This window comes from Oculina patagonica, chromosome 1 (genome assembly GCF_052425735.1).
Source record: "Oculina patagonica isolate OP01 chromosome 1, crgOcupat, whole genome shotgun sequence".
Lineage (NCBI taxonomy): Eukaryota > Metazoa > Cnidaria > Anthozoa > Scleractinia > Oculinidae > Oculina > Oculina patagonica.
In genome coordinates this window covers 37,378,972-37,403,264 of record NC_135758.1, presented here as the reverse complement: position 1 = coordinate 37,403,264, position 24,293 = coordinate 37,378,972, and the positions used below count along the sequence as shown (strand labels likewise).

At 38.4% G+C, this 24,293-nt stretch overlaps 1 protein-coding gene across 2 annotated transcripts; it reads right to left on the bottom strand.

Moving 5' to 3' along the window:
- Nucleotides 1–4,986: 4,986 nt before the first annotated feature.
- LOC144628598 (E3 ubiquitin-protein ligase LRSAM1-like) lies at nt 4,987–24,093 on the bottom strand. Of its 2 annotated transcripts, XM_078486721.1 has the most exons (27): nt 23,934–24,093; nt 22,756–22,809; nt 21,305–21,349; nt 20,195–20,269; nt 17,514–17,582; nt 17,161–17,245; nt 16,866–16,990; nt 16,350–16,392; nt 16,095–16,142; nt 15,926–15,976; nt 14,451–14,518; nt 13,996–14,025; nt 12,845–12,967; nt 12,248–12,335; nt 12,115–12,166; nt 11,736–11,780; nt 10,859–10,929; nt 10,365–10,464; nt 9,522–9,609; nt 8,743–8,817; nt 8,118–8,198; nt 7,666–7,761; nt 7,455–7,553; nt 6,766–6,891; nt 6,374–6,484; nt 5,788–5,892; nt 4,987–5,489 (listed from the first exon to the last, which is right to left on the bottom strand). In XM_078486721.1, exons 1-27 carry the CDS (start codon nt 24,003–24,005, stop codon nt 5,367–5,369), a joined length of 2,148 nt encoding a protein of 715 aa, XP_078342847.1. In that variant the 5' UTR covers nt 24,006–24,093; the 3' UTR covers nt 4,987–5,366. The 2 variants fall into 2 exon arrangements, with proteins under 2 accessions (XP_078342847.1, XP_078342856.1); XM_078486730.1 differs by lacking the exon at nt 13,996–14,025.
- Between the last annotated feature and the right edge of the window lie 200 nt (nt 24,094–24,293).

Below are 24,293 nucleotides of genomic sequence, written 5' to 3'. Positions count from 1 at the left end.
CTTTTAAATTAGTTTTCATTGTTAACTTCTTTAAGCTTATTGATCCCAGCTGCAAGAGCCTTGCAGTGACGCAAGCCTTCGGTCACATGATAAGCTATCCGACCAATCATAACAATGGATCTTTAATGAAACTCCTTTTCGTAAGTGCGAACATCCTCGTCCAGAAAGCTTCAGGTAAGGACGCAATTTTCTTGAGGTAAGACCAGTTATTGATCAATTTTGCTTTGATGATAAGACCAATGTCAGTTTCAAAAAATTCAAAAAAAGATACCAAATCTAGTTTGCTAAATAAAGCGAAAACTTAACCGTGACATCTGAAAGTACGGAATTAAAAGTAAGAAGCACATTAATGGAGACCCCTCGCACAGATATGATTTATAAAATGCATTTTTTCAAACAGAATAGAACGAGAAACGAAATAGTCGTATCAGACAACCCGTTAACAAAACTTTTTTTACAACATTATCGTTTTAATCTTGTCATTGCTAAATATAACTTTTGAAGTTATCAAGAAGGCTTTATAGACTTCAGTACTTTATCTTAGTCGTGGGCTACAAAAAATTATAGGTTTATACATAGCAAAAACGGTAGTCAGAAGTGAAATCGACGAGAAAAGACTTGCCAAGTAGGTTGGTCAGTTGAGGTAATAATATGCAACCAACTAAACAAAAGAAACATTTAACTTACGAAATGAGACCGAATGAATTTTTAATTTTTTTTTTGTCGACTGAAACTTTCGAAATAAAGTTCTTTGTTGATAAGCTCCAATTATAGGCACTCAGTTACAAAATGTTAAAAGAAATGTAGCCCATAAGAGAACAGCTCGCCACCATTTCAAAGTAGTCTGACTAAAACTAATACTTTTTTAGGAGTTGGTTAAGTGAACTTATTTACTTCATTAGCTATAATTGTTTTTAGTTCTCCTGGCCGTACACCATGCAGAAGTTCGTCTTTGTTCTACTAATTGCTGCCGTGTTGAAAGTGACACTTGTTCAAGGTAAGGCAATTTTCCATGAACAACAAAATAAAATTAATTCAAGGTCTTTATTCTTGGCATAATGGAAATGTGTATCCATATTCGATCCTCTTTGGTTGAAATAATAGAGGAGTAGTTTTATCGTCTTTTCAGAAACCCAAATTTGTCCAGTGGTAGGCAACTTGACCGAAACAATCAAATTGGATTTTGCTCAAAGTTATTTAGTCGCTGTGCATCGCTTAGATGAAATACCTAATAAAAATGCCAAAAAATTAATTTAAAAAATAAATAAAGTGTATGTGGTAGCGAGGTTTAAATAATGTTAACTCTAAGAAAGCTAGAGGAAGGAAACTTAAGTTTTTCGTTTTAAGAAAAAAAATGTTTCACCAAGTCAGGAGATCAATTGCCTTTTAACCTTGTTGCATGGACTTTTTGATTGTTAACCCTTCGTTGTAGCAAAAAGGGACTTTTCGCTTAGATATGTTCCGCAGTTATGCCCTAAAGAGTGTTCTCTTTTTGCGTTATCGGATTTTAAAGCTAAATTTTAACCTGAAAGGAAAATGTTAAGCGGTCACCCATTGATTTTCATTTTTCTCCTTCTTTACTTTCGTCAGTTGAAGCGTTGCAATGCGTGAAATGTGATTCAGAAACGGGATCGTGCGAGAGTCCCAAGATCGTGGAGTGTACCGGCGCGTGCTTCACGTATCACACGGAGGATTGGGTTGATGGCCTGTCTGTAACAGACCTGCAGAAAGGCTGTTACCCTGCAGAGGAAGTCGAGACTTCATGCAATTGTGAAGCTTGTGATACCTTTCAAACAGTGATTCAAATGTTTACGGAAGGGGAGGTGGACTGTAGTTGTAAGCATCAGTGTTGTGTTGATCATGATGAATGTAACCGGCGTCACATGCATGCACAAACTTGTAATGAACACAGCGTACGTATTTGAAACATTAAACTGATAATTCAACTGAATTCAAACTTTTCGTATTTATTTTTGTCGGGTACTTTGGATCCAGGGACTGTTCTAGTGAAATCAAGGGTGGGATCTCCTTTGATAAAATAAACAAACCTTTTGGTGGATGCGAGTCTGACGGACTCTCATTCTCGTTTGGCCCGAGTTAACATAGTCGTTGAGAGTTGACGAAAACTCTCGTAAGAGTCAACTCTCATCCTCGTTTGACCCGGGCTTTAATTTGTTTGAGGCTGCTTACGACGAATTTTGGACATTCTGGAAACCAACTAGGTTCGTGAGAATTAAACTAGGTATGACACAATGAGAATAGTCCTCAAAATTGCGTGGTTTCCAGCAAACTCATTCAATTTAATTCATTGCCAAACCAGGTACGCTGTGGCCAAAAGGTTTGTTTATTTTAAAACACGCTTTGAATATGGGATTAGAGACCACAGTATATTAGACCCCCCTATACAAGTGTTTATTCCAAACAAGCTTTTGTTATATGGCAGTACATACTTTATTCCTCCCAAAAGGGCTTCCAGCACACCTAGGAAAACTATACGGGAGTGTCCAGCAATTGACAGTGAAATTGTTAATCGACAGTAAGTTGATTGATAAGTCGTTCAAAACTCTTCGTTGGGTGATAGTCTGAAAATGATTCTGTGGATTTGTTGGTCAGCCTTTCTGTGATGTGAATGGTGATTATGTCGTCCAAAACAACAAGATGAAGCCAAGCTAAACCAAGAGTATCAGAAGTTTGTACAGTGTGAACGTCCGGGTATGAAAACAGACTTGCGAAATACAGCTACTGGTGTTAAAGCAACTACACAAAAACTGTATTTTCTGGATTGCATTTAATGCGCAGCTTGGAACCTAGCTATATAATGGCTGTCTACATTTAATGAGTACTACTATTTATATACATATTATACAAGAATTGAAATTGCTTTGGAGCCATTTAATACTTTCACTTTAATTTTACACAAGCAGTCTGGGGAAAAAGTATTTATTCCGTTCCTTAACAGTTCCTTAACAGTTCCTTCTCCGAGAAATGACTAAGCCTGCAGTGTTTGTCAGAGGTGTTGCTAGGTAACATGACGTATCCTTATGACGCCATACTCATCTGCAACATTCGGAGTTCTTGCTCTTGTTCAGATTGAATTAAAAAAAAAATCGTAAATTCTTCGAATGATTCCGAAAATATTTTTGGCAAAATTAAGTACTTGTTTCCCCGACTGCTTTGTTTCTTATTTCTGACAAACCACATTATCAAACCAGCACCTTGAGCAACAAAAGTGAATTTAGATTTTTGTTTCAGATTTAATGGGATTTGTCACCACGTATCGATAACAAAAGTCGAAATAAGTCCTTTTAACGCATTTTCAGCTTGAAACAAGTGGAATACAAAAGCACTTAATAAAACAAGGGACGACCACTAAATACTATAAATGGCTTTTTATATTTTGAGAAAGTAAATAAAGCTTTTATTCTCTCCTGTATTCATTAAAATTTGGAGCTCATTTCGTAGTACAAAGTCATCTCCTCATGTAAGGTGTCGTCCAAGTTGAGTCTTGCAAACTATGTTGATTTTCTTCAATCTGGACCATACGTGGTTTCACAGGAACTTAGGATTAAGTTCCTTTAGAATTAATGCCCCTGCTTAATATTCCTCAGCACTATATATAGTGCCATTTTAAATGTAGTCTTTGCAAATACAAACTTAACTTTCTTGATATCTCCTTGGAGCTTAATTCAAATTCTAAAATTTGCTCCAGTCTTGAGACTATTTCAAAACCTAATGCTAACACAAGAGACACTGGAAAGAGTTTAACCTTTCTTATCATTTCGGGTTTGAATAAACTTAAATGTAATAATATATATATATTTTTTATTTCAATGAATGCGGATAACACCTTGGCCAACGAACTAATTGCTGTCGATAAGTACTCCTCTCCTCTGTGGGGACTGTTAGGGAAATTACATGCTGGCATAAGGTCTAAAAGGTTCAACCCTATCATCAATACGTTATGATTAGTACAAATAGGTAAAAGTTTTTATTTGCCAAGTTTGAAGGATGTAACTGGGCTAGAAAGCGTTCAGTTACGTTTTAAATTTCCCGTACATTTGTCTATATTTTTTCCGCATGATTGACGCAGTTCGCGGGAAAAATTATAGACAAATGTATTATTAGAAAAATAAAAAACGTAACTGAACGCTTTCTAGGCCAGCGACAACCCTTAAACTTGGCGAATAAAAATTTTTGCCAAGCATTTTAATTTTACTTTCTTGATCGTCCCGATCGTCTCTTCCGCTTCTCTCCTTTCAAAAATTTGCTTGCTCCAATCACCTAACTGCAAACAAAGAAGCGAAAGAGACGAAGGGGCGATAATATGAGAAACAGCCTTTACAGTTCATAAGTTGTCCAGTATTCAATTTTTGTAAAAGATATCTGCCGTCGGATTCCCATACAAACACTGTAATTTCTACCCCCTTTGCCTACTACTCGTCACTATGGCGTCGAAAACCGTGATAAGGCCTATTTATCCAACAGGAAGCTTAAAGATACATTTTAGTATTGAATACGAAACACACGATATTTGCAACTCTATAAGAGTTATAGTTATTAGTTCATTTGGTAATAAGTGCTTATTCTATGAACTACACATCTATCTGATCGCTCGTTATTATTACAAGCGAAGAATTTAATTTTTGCTATTATTTTAACAGCTCGTCTATTTAAAACATTTTCTCGACGTGTTGTTTCATTAAAAAGCATACATCAAAAGGTTACAAATTAAAATCAACGCCTGCCTAACGCGAATTTACATTGGACACTACAAAAATTAGCGAAATTAGACGTAAGAATTCATTTTGTGCCATATGCTACAGAAAACAATCTTTTGGTAGTAGCACTACCTCGATTTGGACGATTTTCCTGGGTCCTTTTCCCCACATGCTGGTCGTTCTGTGCGCCAGTCCTCTCCATTCGGTCCGTCTCGGCGTCCTGTCCCTCCTACACTCCCCCGACCGGGTCCGGGGTGCAAGCTGCGGTTAATTATTACAATTTAATTTATGTACACAAGAGGCGGGAGAACAAGTACCTTCACGATTTTAAAAACACTGTCTCGTAATTTAGATGAGCCCGCGGGCTCATGTTGCTAAACAACATGACGTAACTGCTGACAACAAGCTGACGTAAAACTGTCAGAATTCTCGCGCTATTTTTTGATTGGACAATAGGGATCGAATACACTTCGGAAAATTTACGAGGATTTGCCGTGTTCTCCAGACTGGTTTCGGTAATGTATACAGCTATGGGAGGCTTTTGCTTCCCTACCCCACCCCCACCCTGTCTCCTCTATCATCTAAAAGCTTGCTTGTAATATAACAAGAAGCAGATATGCTTCTGATATAACTAAAAGGCAAACTCTATTATGAGAGGAATATCCTGACACGCTGAACAACAGGGTTACGGCACATTGGACAGGCGGTTAGCGTGCTGGAACAGTTGAAACAGCAGCAAACGTGACCACAATTCAGCAACACCACGTCAGACTGTCAAAACAAAAAACATAAACGTCAAGGAAGAAAGGGCAGTAAAAGGTTCTACATACTTCCCTGTGTACACTTAAAAACATTGTAAACCTCTTCTTATTTCTCTTCATTACTGTGAGACCATAGGTCTAAAAGGCTTACCTAGCTAACCTATTGTAGCACACAAAATGAGCTGCGTCCTTGCCAAGCGCAGGAAACGTCGCGCACGTCACCTGATTGGCTGAGAACACAATGTCTCTCTGCTGATTGGATAGAGATTTTTTATCTGTTACGTCGCGCAAGGTGAATTTACTCTTACCCTCTGATCCATGCAGATCACGCATTCCGTGGTCATGTCACGGTGCTCCACTACAGGGACCGATGGTGTGGGTTGTGTTGGAGCAGGGGCTTGTGGAACAGGCACCTGTCAATCACAGAGTAATCATCAATAAATGAATAACTGGCCTACTATTCACCGCGGTCAAACGTCTCGGCGGTTTCTTCCATTTCCCGTTTTTGTTCAGGTACGGGATAAATGTCGTGGCATTCCCATTCCCTCAGGTCCGTCCCCCCGGCTCTCACCTCACCTCCACCTGGCTCCCGTCCCGGTCGTTCGACTGACTGTGACCTCTGCGTCTCAATCTTCGCCCGGGGGGCCTACTAGGCCTGACAAAAAATAGCAACAACAAAACACCGTGACTGAGTTGAGAGTCAGGTTTTCAGGTTTCTACATAGTGTAATCCAGTTCTTGTGGTTCTTGTCATTTGTCAAGTACTGTTCTACAAAACCAAACCATTGTTAGGTTTTCTACGATGTAGGTATATTTTGGCACTTCCCGAAATTATGCCAAACGAAACCACAATTACGGTTTTGTGACAACTTGCCGGGCAAAGCGTAATACCAACCTCGGGTTTTTCAATCTCATTTTCTTTTTCTTTTGCCTTGGTATCAAAACGGAGCCGTTCTTGAACCACGCTCAAGATTGCCTTGCGAACTCCAAGCTCATGTATTCCCAGCTATGGAAAACGGCAAGACAGAAAAATAAAGTTAAATAGGAGGATACGAAGAAACACGCAAACGAAAAATCAGAAACGAAGTTGTACTGTGAAGAAATTATTCAACATGACACGAGCGTGGGACAAAGAAAAAATCTGAGTCCCCGACGGGAATCGAACCCATGGCCTCCCAGATACCGGTTGGGCGCTCTAACCAACTGAGCTACGAGAGACTCGTTGTGAGCTGGACCATTTACTAGGTTGAAGGTTGAAGTTGTACTGTGTTCCGTTGTTCTTCTTACCTCTTTGAGTTCCTTGTCTGTCATGGTTTTAAGCATTTCCCACGTGATGCGATGACGAGCAAAGTGTGAAGCGTAGTCTTGAGCCTCTGCCTCGGCAAGTATGTCAGAAATGACACTGTCACACTCCTGTTACATGGCAAAAAAAGGAGGACGGTCCTCTCTCATAAAAAGCAAAAACGGTTCTTTAAAATCACTAAATCCTCACCAAGCAAAGAGAGCTATATAACTAACCAATCAGCGTGCGCCATTTCCTAGCTTTTTACGCCGCCGTTCTTTTTGCCCCCCACGAGCCAAAAAAAAGTTTGTGTAGGAGGCTATTTCCCTAGATACGGTTCATAGTTACAAGATAATTTAGTCAACCAATCCACAGCAGCGGGAAATGTCGCGCGGGCGGCCTTATATGACCACGAGGCCAAGCTTGTTTAGCCTCCACCAGTCGTTCTTTGGGGCGTCGTGTTCCTCCGTTCGGAACCTATAACACTCCCTTATAAATTAAGTACGACAATACCAAAAGTGGGAGAAACGCCGGCCACTTAGAGGCTAGTGCCATTGTTGTGCAACCTTACAAAACATGCTTGGGGAGGGGGGAGGGGGGGGGGAGATAAGCTGCGATTAACTTGCACGCACATTTCCAGGGCTGACTAAGTGCCATGCATTGGTCCAGACAGACTTACAAGGAGAAAACGCACCTTTTCAAGCAGAGTAAGTGGTTTGCTCTCCAGCAACCTCTGGTACTGTATCAGCCAGTAGTCCTCGATATCAGTCTCCCTTTTATGTTCCATCTCAACCTGATCAAAGAAATAATATGCATATTTTTCCACGCCTCTGTTCTTGTAAAAATTTCGACATTTTTGACTCGACACAATAAACAAGTAAACCCATACTACGTGAAGAACTTACAAGTCTCTTCATCAGCTCATCTTCTCTTTTCTGTTGCTCGCCAACAAGCTGAACCAACAGGCCAGTCAAAGCTTCTCTCTTCGACTCTAACACAGTCTAAAAAGACAACAACAGTCACTCAGACATCAAACCCTATGCAAGCAGCGGAATAGCACTTGCGTATAATAATATGAAAACGAGGCGTTTGTGACCAAATGCCACGCTTGCGTACGTGACGTGTCCCAATGTTGGACACAGTTCTCTTCCGGCTGTGAGTAACGGCAGCGCGTGCAAGCTAACATTTCTTTGCTACCACAGATATTCCAGGCGGTAAAGTGGAGGTACTGGAGACGATGCCAAAAAACCCTGGAATCGTGCATTGAATTTCCTTTTCCCATTTTCCCCAGCGTTTCACTGTTTAAGAAACGTTTTAGCACCTGACGAGTTATCGTATGATTTAACAACTGACATACCCTCTCAACATCCTGCCGTTCATCTCTCTTGTCTAGTTCTGTGAGCGTCAGTTTTGCTAGCTCGTCTTGCAACATTGAAATCTGTAGTCAAACCAATAGTGTATAGATAGATTGGATAACGCAAAGAACAGCAAGGGGGGGGAAAAAAGGAAAGGGAGGAGAGAAAAAAAAAAAAGAGGGGGGGGAAAAAAATATTTAAAAAAAAAAAAAAAAAAAATAAAAAAAAAAAAAAAAAAAAAAAAAAAAAAAAAAAAAAAAAAAAAAAAAAAACAAAAAAAAAAAAAAAAAAATCGAAAAAAAGTGGGAAAATTACCAAAATAAACAAGAAAAAAAAAAAAAAATATGAGTTGCTTCCCCCCCCTTTTAAATTTTGTTTTTTGGAAAAATAAAAAACCCCAAATTTTTGAAAAAATGTCTGGGGAAAAGGGGCGGAGGGGTTCCTAGTGCTTTGAATTCAACAAGTATTGGGTGAGAAAAGGTATGTCGTTTGGGTGACCACTTTTTCATCCAATCTGATTAAGGTGTTCCAAGGATTCTTGTCTTGAAGTTTCTAAAAGGTCCTAACGAGAAAACACCCAAAAGAGTAATTCTTTCCATTCTCGACGCGTTTATTTCAGTTCATTACCTGACTGGTTATTCTGCGATGTTTTGCGTCTGTCTGAAGTTGAAGAGCTTGGATTGCTTCCATCTGTGCGCGTTCCTTAAAGTAAAAATACGAATAAACATCGTGTAAATTATGTGACATGAAACTAGAGGACCTTTGAGTAAAACAAAGAGGACGAGAGACTTTGGGGGAATACCAGAAGGAAACAAAGCTCACAACGATTATTAGGAAAAATTCGCCAGGCGCTCGACTTAAATAAAAGTGAGACAGGCTTGCACTCATTAAAACTTTATTTTAGAGCAGTTTTCGGGTCCCCAAACGTCACAGGCACATCCAGTACCTCCGCAACAGTGGTGACACAGCGCGCGTGCGCGAGCGAGTCACGATGTGGTGTCAGGCGAGAAGTGGCGCGAGATTTTAGCCAATCACTAAGCGTAGCAATGCAAAACCAAAGTCAAACGCAATACTTTTCCTCAGGAACCGCTCTATTTCCTACTTAGAGCCAGATATTGGAAAAACTCTGACTTCTTAAATCTTCTCTGTCTTGTTTGTGAGACTCGTGTTGTAAACGTTGTTTTGTTTGTCTTTTACAGACTCTGCTTTATACCGTGGCAATTTACAACTGAAACCAGAGAAACAGTACCTCTTATGGGGGAACACATTATAGGGACCACCTCTAAACGGCTAGTTATGGGAGGTATACCTTCTACTGTCGTTAAGAATAACTTCGTGTTCCCTTACGTGAAGTGTCCCAAACTTTGGGAATAAGACAGAACATGAGTTTACACCTAATATCTGACCTCTCTGGAGATCTCAGAAATTAAAGAATCTTTGTCTTCATACTGTTCATTCAAAAGCCCAAGCAACCGCGTATCAGCTTCTACAGACCTGGTAAAAAATTAACAAAAAAAAAGAAGTAAATAAACCTTAATGTTTGGAGAAGGATTTGATAAAATTGAGGCACCTGTTTGCAGCCTCAGTTTTGGCGGGAACTACATGCGCAACGAACGTTCAGTTTGACCGAACAGTTCTCGGGAGTAATCCAAAAGTTGTAATGTTACGTTACGCATCAATATGTCACGTTACTTAGCGCGTCACGTGTGTACAAGCGGAACTCATTAAGAAAAAAGGTACACAGCCAGGTTTGACGAATGGAGCGTAACAGTTGGCCTATTCTTGAGCCAAATGCATATAAGAAGAAGACATTTTGATGGTAGAGCGACGCAAACAACTGGGGCGTTTCCCAGTTGCACGAAAAAGGAGGTCGAAATACTACTAAATTCCTGCTCTCCCGAGCATGGTTCAAAAAATGGTACCGAAATTTGTTTTGTCCCTTAAGTTGAATGGAAAACAGAGCAATACGTCTGGCGTTTCCATCTTTCCCGAAACCCTTCAATGGAATGGGCTGAACCACTTGAGTTTTTTCAACCGAAAATTCCGGGTTTGTGTGCAATGGTAAACGCTCCTGACAAGGTATGTTGTTTGGAAAGAACGCATTTTCCAATGTTCACAGCATCGGGTACAGACTATATCAAGGCTACGTGTTGAACAAGTGTATTGCAAACAGAGAGTATTTCAGTAAACAAGGCCGAAGAGAAAATGAGCTTCAGCCGACAGAAAAAATAATATTAATATAAACTCACTCATTCATGGCCTGACTAGCAGTCCTATCTCTTGTCCGTTCATATTCTCTTATAAGTCGACTTTGACTTTCTTGGCTTTCTAAAAGGCGAGCCATGGAAGCTACACGAAACAAAAGCAAAAAAATCAAAAAAAAAAATTCCAGTCTGCTGTTCCAGGATGGAGGGGGAGGAGGAAGGAGAGTTACTGATGCATAAGGCACTACACGTCTCTATCCTTCCCAGAGCTTCTTCTAGTCTGGGCTTGGGGCTCAGTCGGCAAAGAACAGAAAAACAAGTTCTAACAAAGTAAAATATTCTTTAATCACGCGTGTGTAGTTTACTTCCTTTCTGACCTTTATTAAGCTTATCTCAGACTAGGAGGTAAAAACCTAATCCCACCCTAGCAGGAGCGCTTTATTTGTCAGTACCCAGTACAAATCTGAGTACACTTTCAACGGACGTTTCACACTCGCATTGAGCAGAAACGGAGGAGTGGAATAAAATATATCACCAACCTAGCACTTCCTCTTTTCTAAGTTTCTCAGCTTCTTCTTGTGTCACCTTGATCAGCTGTTCAGTTCTCATTCTGTACAACGAAATCAAACGTCTAGCAATACTACATCTTCTGTTGATTCACGGATTGCTCTTGGGCGCTTCCCATTTGCACTGGCCGGCCGGTCCGTGGTTTTGAGTGAGTTGGGTCTTTTGCACTGTTCCCCTCCACCATCCAGCGATAATTTTCTTCATTCTGATATGAAGGACAATCTATAACAATGAATTCAGTCTCAATTACCGGTCTAGCCGGCCAGTTCTGACAAATGGAAAGTGCTTTTCGTCAGCTATATTTACAAAGGGAAGGTTGATGGTCTTATGGTTAGTCTGCACAAGCAGAAATCTTGGAAATGGCTAGAGCTGCGTTCTGGGTGTACAGCCGAAGCTCACTACACCAGCTTGGTGTACAGACCAACCTGGGCGTGGCGCACACTTTTTTGACCCCTAAAAGTATCACTTTCCATGCCAAATTGGTTTAGGCCGCCAACACAGTATGAAAGCGTTTTATATTTCTTCATGTGCAACTCTGAACGAGACCTTTTTAGCTCAAACATTCCGCTAATACGGACGCTTTCTGTAGTTCAAACGGTATCTGTATACAGGGCTTGTGCTGTAACCTGCAATGATCCTGTGTCCTATCCAGGTGGACAGCCTAATCTTCTTGTTCATTCCGAATTTTGACATGTCACAGTGATCGCGCGTTACTTTGTTTTAGTTGTTAGAAAATGGCCACTGAATGGCAATCGCGTAACAGACAGACAGCCAGCCAGCCAGACAGACAGACAGACAGACAGGCTGCGTGATCTCTTTTTAAAGGACCTCTTAATAATAAAATGTTACCTTTCTTTTTCCATTTCATCAAGAATCATTTCCGCCTTCTGAGCCCTAAGATTACAATTACGAAAAAATAATCAGTTTTTTTTTTATCGCTAAAGAAATGTATAACAATGTACCACCCCCTTGTAATAATCAATTGTAACGTCAACAGATCTAAATACACGTCTCACGAATAACTGACCAAGGGAAATACTCTAAAAATGTTACGTTGCTGTGACAAAGCACAGGTAGAAACCGAAGGATTTCCGCCCCCTCCTCCAGGCCCGGCCGCCCGACATGGGGGTCCGGCACCCTCCCCCGCTCACGCCCCACCGTGCTTTAACATACCGGTAGAATCATACTTTTTTTAAGAAGAATCAAACAGCAGTTTTGTTTGAATTACCTTTCATTAACTTGTAATATCATTGCCACAGTGTCATTAGTCAACTGTTCGTCTGCAACAAAATTAATAATTAATCAACTCTTCTGTAAAGCAACGTACAGTGGGCCTAATAGAAATGTGGCACGGAAGCTACCTGCAGCCATAGCTGACACCAATTTTTGTCTTTCATGATCTTGCTGTTGTTGTTGCCATAACGTGAGGTCATCCATTTCTGCTTCAGCCTGCAAAACACATTTTATAATATTACATATTTATATTGTTAATGTTAATGTTAATCCACACACCCCAATGGATGCTCACCCCGCGCCTTGATTTCCAGGACTGCTGTGCTAAACCCCCCTCCCATCTGGATTTCCAGATTCCTTGTTCCCTCATCCCCCTCCCACTAAAAACCACCTTGTTGGAGGAGTGTTGATTTTTTTTTTGGAATTTTCCCATGGAGCAGAAAAAGAGGGCATGAATCTTCTCACTTGATTATCTCTGAGGTAAAATAGGGAACGCTAGCATTCTATAGGAATTCGTCAAAAGAGGCGGTTTAGTTCTAAACATCAATTAAAAAACTCATTAATAATTCAAAAAAAACAAAGTAAGAGGTCATTCTGAAGACGGCACTACGTCCAATCTGGCCAACCCCATCTCTATTTAGTGCGTGGGATCTCATCGGCCGTCTCGTAGTTCGTGTTCTCACACTCGCTCGCCGGGCCGCTCTTCATTCTTAACTTTCTCTTACCGCTCGTATCCTGTCCATAAGGTCAATGCGGTGTTTACTGGCTGTCGCAGCCAGGGCCTGCTGCTCTAGTTCTGTTTCATGAATCTGCTTTTCTATTTCAATCATCTGCTGTCTTCTTTTTTCCTGGGGATTAAGTTGAGCTGCGGTTAGACTTCATCAGTTTATAAGAAGTTGTACATTGTAATTGTATGCCATGTCCCTGATTAAATATGATACCATTTCGCTTACCAGTAATCATTCAAAAAATGTTAATTTCATTCTTGAAGGTTATGATGGTATTCAGTTGATAAAAAGAACTATGCCTGGACAAATTTATGCATCTAAATTCTCTTATTTTAACTGATTGTCGATAGCTTGAATAGTTTACCAACCGACATTTAACTCAGCCCTAGATCAAATACTTTTAAAACAAGTTCAGAAATTAGTTTTTAGAATTGATAAGATTAATGGGGGCTCACCTAATATAAGGTTTAGGTTTTTTGTAAGACTACAACAGCTACTTTTCTTGATTAAATTTTACTATTTTTAATATTATAATTATTTTTCACTATTATTGTTATTACTTTTATATAATTCGTTGTTGCTGTTTTTTTATTCTTTTTTGGTCATAAATTGCAATAAATAAAATATTAAATTAAAAAAAAGGAAATGGAAAAGCCCTCATCTTTTTGTTTATTTTTTTACAATTAGACTGATGCAAACGATAAATAAACGCACCATTTTAATTACATAACTTAGGTCAAAAATGACAATAATTTACAATTATATCAACATTATAAAGTTAATAAAATGCACTGGATGCATTGTCTATAATTTGTAATCATATTCCATAACTTGAGATGGGTCAATTAGGAAACTCGATCAAGGCCACATTTAAAATGCTATTCTTTTACCAATCATTTCATCTTTATTCATCATGATCAGGAGATGTTGTTTATGTGCATTTTATCTTTATTCATTGTGTGGTTTATTTTTCAAGACCCCATGATGTGACAGCCTTCTGGCATGAGATGTGACAAAATGTAAGCGGTGTGATACTTTTGAGAAGCATGTCATTGAAAAAGAAAATGAATGATTGAAAATAGAAAAGAAACATACTAGAAAAATAATCAAGAAAAGAAAAAACGAAATGAGCAAACCAACGTGCGAACCTTTTCTGCCTCGTGCTGTGATAAAGTGTTCTGAAATAAAAATTTGGGTAAATGTGTGAAAACGTGTAATGTGGAAAATGTGAATGGAAAGAGTTTTGGTTGCTTCTGAAGGACCAAAAATTATATGAAATCAAAAAATGTAGTTGACTGAAGCTAGGTATTTTTGCCTAACAACAACCTTGCCGATTACCATTTCAATAATAATATTGATTTAAATAACCAAAAACATGAAAGGCTTCCCATAAAAAAGAAAGTAATTGAAAACAAATTCTATTCGTTATCTCATAAACTGAACGTCTCTGATCTAAAATTTGAAACTTGCTTTGACTTTGACCATTTTTTTAACTGTTGCAAGTTTTTTTTTACAGAACCTAAGCTACTGAAAAAAAATAACAGAGCACAAATTAGGTTGATTTCTGTGTAAAGACATTAAGAGAAGGCTGGACCGAACTCACTGCCACAAGCTGATCTACTGGGGTGGAGTCCAATCTTTTATCTGGAGCTGTTCCGAGTCCTACTGGATCTGCAAGAAACATACATCATATGGCAAAATCAAATTAAAGCACATTACAGAGTTCATACCCTTTTGAGCTTTTGAAATTCCATTACTTTCCATGACTTTTCAAAGTAATCCATTACCTAAATTTGACCATTTTTCTTGGAAATGTTCAAAAATATCTTGATTTTGGGTATGTTTTTACCCTTTTCCTCACAAAAAATAACCTGCCTAATTTATTTTGTACAATCTATACCATTTTCCATGATTTTCCATGACCCACAATTAAATTCCATGACTTTCCAGGCCTGGAAAATGAAATTCTAAAATTCCATAAATTTTCCAGGTTTTCCATGACCTGTTCCAACCCTAACGCTAATATGATGGTGTAACATCACTTAAAATAACATTTCCCAAAGACAGTAGCCAGGAAATATTGTTTCTTGGTTAACCACTTATTATAACCACTTGATATATAATTCTCTGCACAAACTAGTTGTATACTGCTAGGAGAATAAATTATTTCTGAGATGACTGCACACAGTAAAACAGTAAGCTAGTGACATCTGTGCTTCAAGGGCCGAAATACCAAGCACTGACAGCTCAACAATGTAATATTTATGGGTTAGAGACTGTTGTGAGTGTTTTGTTGACAAATACACGCACGCGCTGGCCGCACAATGAACGAGAAATTTTCAATACTGCACGAGGCGTAGCCGAGAGCAGTATTGAAAATTTTGAGTTCATTGTGAGGCCAGCAAGTGCGTGTATTTGTCAACAAAACACGAACGAACAGACTCTAACCCTTTTAATATACAATCTGAGTACACTGCATCGAACTGCAACCGATCATCGACTGAACGAGCTTCAAACAACAAACTTAATGTTTAAAAATAAGAAGTGTAGTAGTACATAATTACACGGGATTACATCAATAATATAAAAATCACAAATTAGCCGTACAGAAATAAAGCTTAAAATGGTTCATAAAATCGTTCATCAGCTGTGGTCGTTCATAAATACAGTCAGCGAGAAGCTTGTTCAATGCAAGTCGATGGCTTTCACAATCAAGCAACTACAAGCAAGTCAATCGCACACAAAAATGTATTTATTGAGCTGCAGTTTACCTTTGAACATGAAAGCGCTTCAAGTTGTTATCCTCTTCGATTTTGTTTGGTATTGGATCGTTGATAATTTGAGGAATATACTTTTCTTCCACTTCTACAAGCCTTGAAGCTGAAGACACCTTCAATAATGCACGATTTTTGTGCATTATTGTCAATACTGCACTGTCTGAGTTTGCTGACGACAGGTAAAGCAAAATCACGTGATCTATTTTAACCAATTGCGCGCGTGGATTTTGGACAGTGAACGAAGATTGTATATTAATTGCCTAATAACAAATAACTACTTCATATAATTCTTTGTACATACCCAACACATTTAACAAATGCTTTGATGGAGGAACATACTCAATTCCAGCCACTGTAAAGGGAACAACAAAAGACGTGACAACAACCATGCATCTTAAACTTAGATGACAATAATTTAAACATTAAAATAACAATGGTATATATAACCATAGTATAAATAAGAGATTTACCCTTGCAGAGATATTTCATGATTGATGCTGTTCCCTCAGCTGTTACATCTGTGAAGAAAGAAAGAAATTTGTCTGAAATTGGACAAAGGTGACTCGGTCAAAGGCCTCATGATCACCAATAGGCCACTGCCCCATGCAGACGTAATGGATTTTGGGGAAATGAAAAATATAATCATTCTTATAATTTTCTATTGCTGATTTTATAAAGAAAAATTACTAAATAAATGATGATAAATAAAATATCTTTAAGATTACCTTTAGGTGGGAAAGTTACTTTGTCCACATCGAGAATAATAGTCTGAAAAAAATGGATATTGTATTACAGTTTGTACATATATGAATTGACGGCAACTCAAATGGAGGTCAATTAAGATTGACTTCCTGCCCCCCAAAAAAATAAATAAATAAATAAAAATAAATGCTATATTCCACAGTTAAGCGCCCCTTTCTCCAAGATTAAATATTGTCTTAATATGGAAGGTGATTAGTTAAGGTGATTCCCTAGTATTGCATTGTGCATCCTTTAATACTGCGCAGAATTTTAAGCGTAATTAGGGCGCACACATAAATGAAATGGTGGCTTTTTTCTATGCGGCTTGGCTCATGCGAGAGATAAATCATCGTTTTCTCGTAAACAAGTTCGGTGACTTATCATTTTTTTCACTTAGTTCGATCACTGTACATAACGTTTCTCACACATTCTTTTGTTTTGAAAAATCGAGAGGCTGTGAACTGTGAACATGCACATTTATAACAAAAGTTTTGTCTTACCTCTAAAGTTCTAACATGAGCCAAGGTGGGTGGAACTCCTGGTAAGTTGTTGTTTTCAGATATATTGAGAGTTCTCAAGCTTTTCAAATTTCCAATCTCAGGTGGTACGGAGCGAAGGTCATTTGCTGTAAGCAACAATAACATCATCAGAATATCAAATCATCAAATGTAAACGCACTGAGACGTATGTTAAGTGCGTGCTAAAAACTGTTATTATTATTTATTATTATTATCATCAACATGAATCGTCACACAAGACCAATAGTGTCTTAAGTGATAAAAATAAATATTATACCTTGAAGGATTAAGCTTTGAAGAGATACCAAGTTTCCAATGGTCGCAGGAAGAGCTTTGAGCTTATTTCCTTGAACATTCAACACCTGAAAACACATAATAGCTAGACCATAAGTGATACTGTTCCTCTGTCTGTCCTCCATGTTTTTACCAATTAGTTACCATCTGTCTGTCTGTCTGTCTGTCTGTCTGTCTGTCCATCCATCCATTCATCTGACTCTGTCCATTAGTTCATCTGTTTGTCTGTATGTCTGTCTGTCATTTTCTTCCAGTGTATTCTGTGCTTCGTGAATTTTCATACAAACATTCTGCTGAGTCACACAATCACTGCAACTTATTACCATTTTTACATACCTGCAATGATTTGAGCTCATCAATGTCAGGTGGAAGTGAGGTAATTTGATTGTCATGAAGATCTAAAACCTGTTGGGAGAAATATTTTGCTTTTAGTATTCTGTAGCAAGCAATTGGTAATAGCTTAAAAACTGAAAATCCAACTTATCTTTTATTAAACAATGGATTAAAAGTTATTCTTCCCAAGACAAGTTGTAGGAAATGTAAAGGCCGATTTACACGGTACGATTTTGTCGCATGCGAAAAGCTTACGACATGCCTACAACAGTCGTAAGCGAATTGTAGGTTTGATTTACACGACACAATTCGTGTCGTAGGCCTGTCGCAAGCATGTCACATGCGACGAAATCGTACCGTGTAAATCGGCCGTAAGAATGACATATGACAAAGTTTTTAATGGCCTGTTATGGGATTTCACTTTATATCAAAAACTAAAATTTCCATTGCTTCAAAATAGCAAACTTAACTTTGACTTTAGACTTACAATCAAAGTCTCTTCGAGATATCGACGTTTTTGCATGAGGTATGAGTCGAAGGTTTATCCTGTGCATTGTTCTTCGAACTTATCATTACAGTTTCTTTGTAGTTTAGTTTAACAATTCAGTTCCTATCTTTGGGAGGAAATGCAGCCAAATAATTTTGTCAAAAATAGCTCGTCCGCGCCGGGTATTTATACACATATTCCTTAACATTACACAAATAAACAGTGCAAATTTCACCGAGATCTGACAATTCTATACTTTAAAATTGCAAGGACCTTTCCAGGCAGTAGATTACGGCAGCGAAATTAGCAAATGAAACAGCAAAATATGCGTTCCACGCTTTGTTTTTGTGACGCCATATTTGAATTGTTATAGGTAGACCGCTGTTCAATGTGTTCAAGGCCGTATCGTTACGATTGCTCCACGAAAAAGCACAAAAAAAAATACGGATATTTCCGACTACTGTTGGAGAAAACATTGCGCATATAATTGCGGCGTAAACAAATCGTTACACTCAAGCTGCGTTTTGTCTAGGCTCTGCGAGGGTCGGATATCAAGACCCAGGATTAAACAAAAGCCACATATACAGTGAATGCTTTCGAATTATATTTGAAGATGAAATACGAAAGAATTTTGCTGTCTTTGACTGAAATTCCACTCGAACTGCGTAGATACGATCGCATGTTGTAAAGCCGATTCATGCAATATTGCTGTCAACGCGAGGTCTCGTCCCTAACGACCTAGGCTGATGACGAAATAGAATGGCGCTTGCATGTAGCAACCAAATTTGGCCTAATTTTTAACCGCTCCTAAGCTAAAAGAAGCCCCCATCTCTTGCATATAATATCTTTGAAAAGAGCAAGTTTTTTGGTATGGTTTATTTTTGACGTTTGTAATTTTTAAACGATGTAAGTGCTAGTGATTATTTATTCGTGTTTTAGTTACGCAATCCACTGTTTGTGCAACGCTTTCTATAGATCGCCTTTCAGACACACGTGCGTTGAGATAAGAAAGCTGACATGTCACTTTTAAAATTGTTATATAACGTTTGTTAATGTGACAAGTCACGTTTTTTCCACGAGATCGCAAGTGATCACCCACAGCGGAAAGTAATCCCTTGAGAAATTAAAACAGTCCCTTGAGAAATTAAAAAATCTCGATGATTTGGTAAGTGCAGAATGCAATATGGAACAATTGAAAGTATGATGTTTTATATATGTTCGTTTTTATTTGCTTTATTTTACTTTCGGAAAAACTGTTCACAGGCTACTTGTATTCTTTCCCAGGTGTTCTTTACGCTAATCTTTGCAAACGTAACACGACACTTTTGTTCGTTTGTAACAAAATACTTTTGTCTTCCTTGAAAATGCGATAACATGAAACTTTTGTTTTTTGTTTGTTTTACGGCGGCATCGATGACATTTGTTTAATTTAATTAAGTTACGGTTTAGACTGCAAGAAAAACGATTCTCAAAAACTAAAGAAACAAATCTAATCAAAAAACATATTTTTCGACAGGTTTTTTAAAACGCAGTACAGCTAGGATATTTGTTTCCTGGTTATCAGGTGTTCACGCCAAAAAATCCCGGTGCAAGTTTTTGCATACCTAATTACGAAAGCGCTGTGAAAGTCTCAAAATCGAATTTAATTAATTGGCGGTTTTTACTTGGCGCCAAGAAGTCTGCAGGAAGCCTACCGCAAACACGCAATACAAGCGATGTTTATGATAGTTCCAGAAAACAACGTGGACTAATCTGCGCATGCGTTTGGTGTAAATTACGTTGAGTAGTACCACAAGGAGAGCAAAGGGTTTTCTGAAACAAATATATACGTTTGATATCTTCATATGAAAGTAACGTAGATGTGCTCCAGGTTTTACCTAGGGGTACGGTCAGGTACTCCCCACCCCCACCCCCTCCACAAGGAATAATTAATTAATTGATATTAATTAATTAATTGGTGATTAAAAGTTTACACATTAGCGCGTTAGGGGTTTAGAAGACGACAGCCCACCAAACCATCACAAAAGTGCATTCTGCACTAAAAAGTCCCTTGAGAGTTTACAAATATGTGGTTCCAAATTTTGTCCACATAACCCCTATTCTACTATTTTAGCATGTAAACAAGCAAAAACGTCGAAAAAAGGAGATGGTGCCGGTATTAAAAACTATTAATACAAAATGATTCCACTTCTCTCACCCTTAAATTGGACAAATCCTTCAAATCTCCTCCACCTTTTAGATTTGATAAATCATTATCAAACAGTAGAAGGGCCTAAAAGTATGAAAAGAACATAATATTATTGTTTAAGACCTGAGTTCACAGATTCCTTCCTTGTAAAATATGCATGCTGTACTTCTTGTTCATGCCTAGTTCATGTATAGACTTCCTTTCTGCATTAAACTAATTAAGCCCAAAGTTGCATATTTCTGTGGACCAATAATGTTCATTGGCTTAAATTAGCAGACAAACAGCTGTTAGATTGTATTGACACATAGATGCCAAGTTTTTTGGCTGGCATGGAGTGAGAAATTGAATTGCCCCGAAGGAGCATTAGTGAGACCCAGAGGAGGTAACTTCTAGGGGGGTCTGGGGGTATATTCCCCCAAATTTTTTTAAAAAAAGTAAGTTGTAGAGAAGCAATCTCCTTCATTATGGGCAAGCATTTGTTGTTTTTAAACTCTTCCCTACTCGATTAGCATTCATCTCTACCAAAGTACTGCTGAAAGTATTTAATTAAAGACTTTTTCCTCAAGTTACAAGTAGTATTTTAAAAAAAGCGTGATATTTTGTCTGAATGGCGTGGTTGCGTGAGATTGGGTCAAAAAGAGTAAGTCTCACGCCAAAAGCGTGAGACTTGGCATCTATGTTGACAAGGGTGTGGTCATCTTCTTCCAGTAGATTTCAGTGACACACACTTCAAATATAAATGAAAGAGATGAACAAATAAAAGGGACAGGGATGTCGTTGGTAAAAAATTGAATTATATTCCTGAAGGAGACCAATCTGGGTGTGGCTCAAGCTTTTTTCAACCTCTAAAATGGACCATTTGTTATCAAGTCTGTTTGGTCCATACTGTCAACACAGTATGACAGCACATAATTGCAACCCTCGACGGGTAAAAAATATTTACATTCTGTCATGAACACCCTAAGTGAGTCCAAAGTCCTTAATTTAGCAAGATGACGAGTAACATTCCCCCTCCCCAACTGGGCTTCAAAAAAGAAACTTTCACATTCAACACTTGAAGTCAGGTTTGAAATGAATAAAATGATGCATAAATTAATTATCTGTTGTATAAGACCATACCTCTTTTTGAAGCACCCTACATAAAGAATACACTCCCTTGGGTACCTAAGAAAATTGAAGAGTAAGCCATGATTAATCTAGGATTTTAAAACACCGGGTTTCCCTTTGACCAGCTGCAAACAGCTTCTTGCCGTCTACTGCAATTAGTTCAACGAACTGAACCTCAAAATCAACTTTGACAGGAGTTGTAATAAAAATCAAGATGTTTTTTTTGTTTACTGACAATGGATTTCTTTGAAAACACAAAATATCTAGAGACTTTACTTACAGTCCCTGTAAAAGTCCTAAAATCATCACCCTTGAAGGGATAGTAACTAGTCTTCAAATACTACCAAATTCTCCATGAGAACTATTTAAACATTACTATTGAAAAAGTCTTCCTTAATCCTGGGTATCAGAGAAGAACGTCTTACTTCCAGTATTTAATCTTCTACATGCAGTGCTTTCAATAAGTTCTTAAGTAGGTGGCTGCCTTGTACAGCACCCATCAGAGAGCAATAAATTATAAGGTGAAGACATCTTCCCTTATAGTGAGCTGCATGAATTTTAGAGCAAGCTAGAGCTCCAGTGTGTGTTGGGTCTTATTGGAAGCACTGTAAATAACATGTGGCATGAGAGATCTGCTAGTCGGACCATCACAGCATTCCCTGTGTGGCCCTCCCACCCCCTCCCATCACCTCTTACATATATTTTTAAGGTTTTCTCAACCGCATGCCAGTATCCATTTACACACCTTGGTGGAGAGGGGAACTGGGTATAATGTGATGTGTTCACTCAAAGAGTCTGGTTATGTTCAAGGCTAGCCATTTGAATCCAATTCTCTCGATCTGGAAACCAATGTACTGACCACTGGAATTGCACCTTTCGCACCTTTTTTGCATATAATTTTTATGATTGTGTTATTCCAGAAAATATCCATTCCCCTCCCACAGAATTTTTGGTTTGAATCCCCTTCAACCCACCAAGTTTATTCTTTTCCTTAGTGGCCATTTGGCCACCGACTGCTCAAGTTTGGTTGCCAGTGAAAAATTTTCGTTGCTAAATTAAGCTCACGCTTTCAATCCTTCTTCTCAATTTTAGCTGCCAGGCTGGCGACTTCAGTTCCAATTTAGTTGCCAGCTCCAAACATTTAGTCGCCATGGTGACTTAAGTGGTCTTATTTTGGAAGGTTGCCCCTACCCCTCTGGAAATTCCAGTTTAACCCCATACTTTCCTTTAAAAATTTTGGTTTTGAGCCCCCCACCCTCTTGGATTTCCAATGACCTTCTGTGGGGTGGGTATGGATATTTTCTGGAGCTGCACATTATTCTAAATCATCACATAATGACAAGTGAGATTTGTATGGCAGTTATGGCTCAACCACACTTGTAAGTCTAATATTGGTTATATTGTTAAAAAAATAATTGTTATTACTGACAACGAATAAATGTGGATTAGGATAACACACATACCTCTGTTGCTCCACACTTTGATAAATCAAAAGCTGGATCCGGAGACTCTCTTGCCTTAAAATAAAAGGAAAATGCTGAAGTGAAATACACTGATTGTATTAATTTATTGCGGGTACATCAAGGGAAATGGTTACCCTGGCACAAAGGTAAAACAGGTAAAACAAAGGCTACACAAAGGTAAAATGTTGCACTTGTGCCAAACTGCTCCACACTAGTGCTGGAGCTTATCCCATGTTCATAGCAAGTATCACTAGCAAGTATTCCCCCCCCCCCCCCCGGGGAGAAGACACATAAGCACAAGCCTATCTGCAACGGATGTCCACACTTCTGATACACACAAGCATAAGACAACTTACACAAGTGCAGTGCATTAGAAATTCTGATGACCATCGAAACGGCAGTGTGCCTGTGTTTATCTTGTACTTGTAGCACAAGCCCAAGAGAAAAAAAATATTTCCCTTGCCCTTGTGTTTGTCTCACGCTGGTTCACATAAGTTTTCTTATGCTTGTGCTTACGCTTTTGCTTATCGCACAAGTGTGAATTGAAATTCATTAAAAAATAATACACCTGTAGACATTATCTCTAATAATGTAAACATGACAAGTTATTTTCTTTAAAGATTAAAAAAATAACTTTTCATGTTTAATGCGTTGAGAGAATCTATGAAAACAACACCTGAAGAACACTACATGTTGACCATATATTATGTCTACCACAAACAAAAACATTTAAGCTTGCAATCACATAAGCTTAATTGTCTAACTCATAGCTTTAGGGCTGTGCATTTGCGTCAACAGGTACCGAAATGGCAAGGCATAGGATGTAACCATGGACATTTTAAAGCTGGTCTCAAAACTCAATCAACACTGGAACGAAAATTAACAATTCTGCGGCTGTCACGTCTTATGATCCGCATAATCACAGGTTTCGCTCTACTAAGTTAAATTACTAAGCTCAAATCAACACATCATAAAGGCTTTATCAATATCTGGATGCTATTTTTCAAGTTTTCAAGATAGATAACTATCAAAAGAGCAGAATCCTCGAATGACAACCATTATTAGTAACGTTTTCGACTAATTTGCGAACATACCCAAAACGGAAATTAGTTATCGACCGAACGTCAGATCAAAACAACTTTTCTGAAATTATAATAATCTACAAAAAGAACACTTACTACGACCAGGCATCGTTCCACCCGTTTCTTTGCTTCATCTTTACTGACTTTTCTTGACTTAAAAAACGGCATAATTTCAGATAAGAAGAAAAAAACTAATTGCAGACGAACAACACCATATTGCTGTGCACAGCCATTTTGAATTCAATGCATTGTGGGTAATAACACACGCACCAAAAGTAATCGCAGGTGCAAGACACCTTTATCAGAATCAAATGTTCTTAACCCTCAGAAGCCCTAAACCAATTCCAGTTTTTCACAGTTCGACGTCGGTTAAACTGGTTAAAGGACTAAACGTCATACTTTATTTTCGATCAATGAAACAGCTATTAGCCTATTACGCAGAGCGAGTGGGCGGGA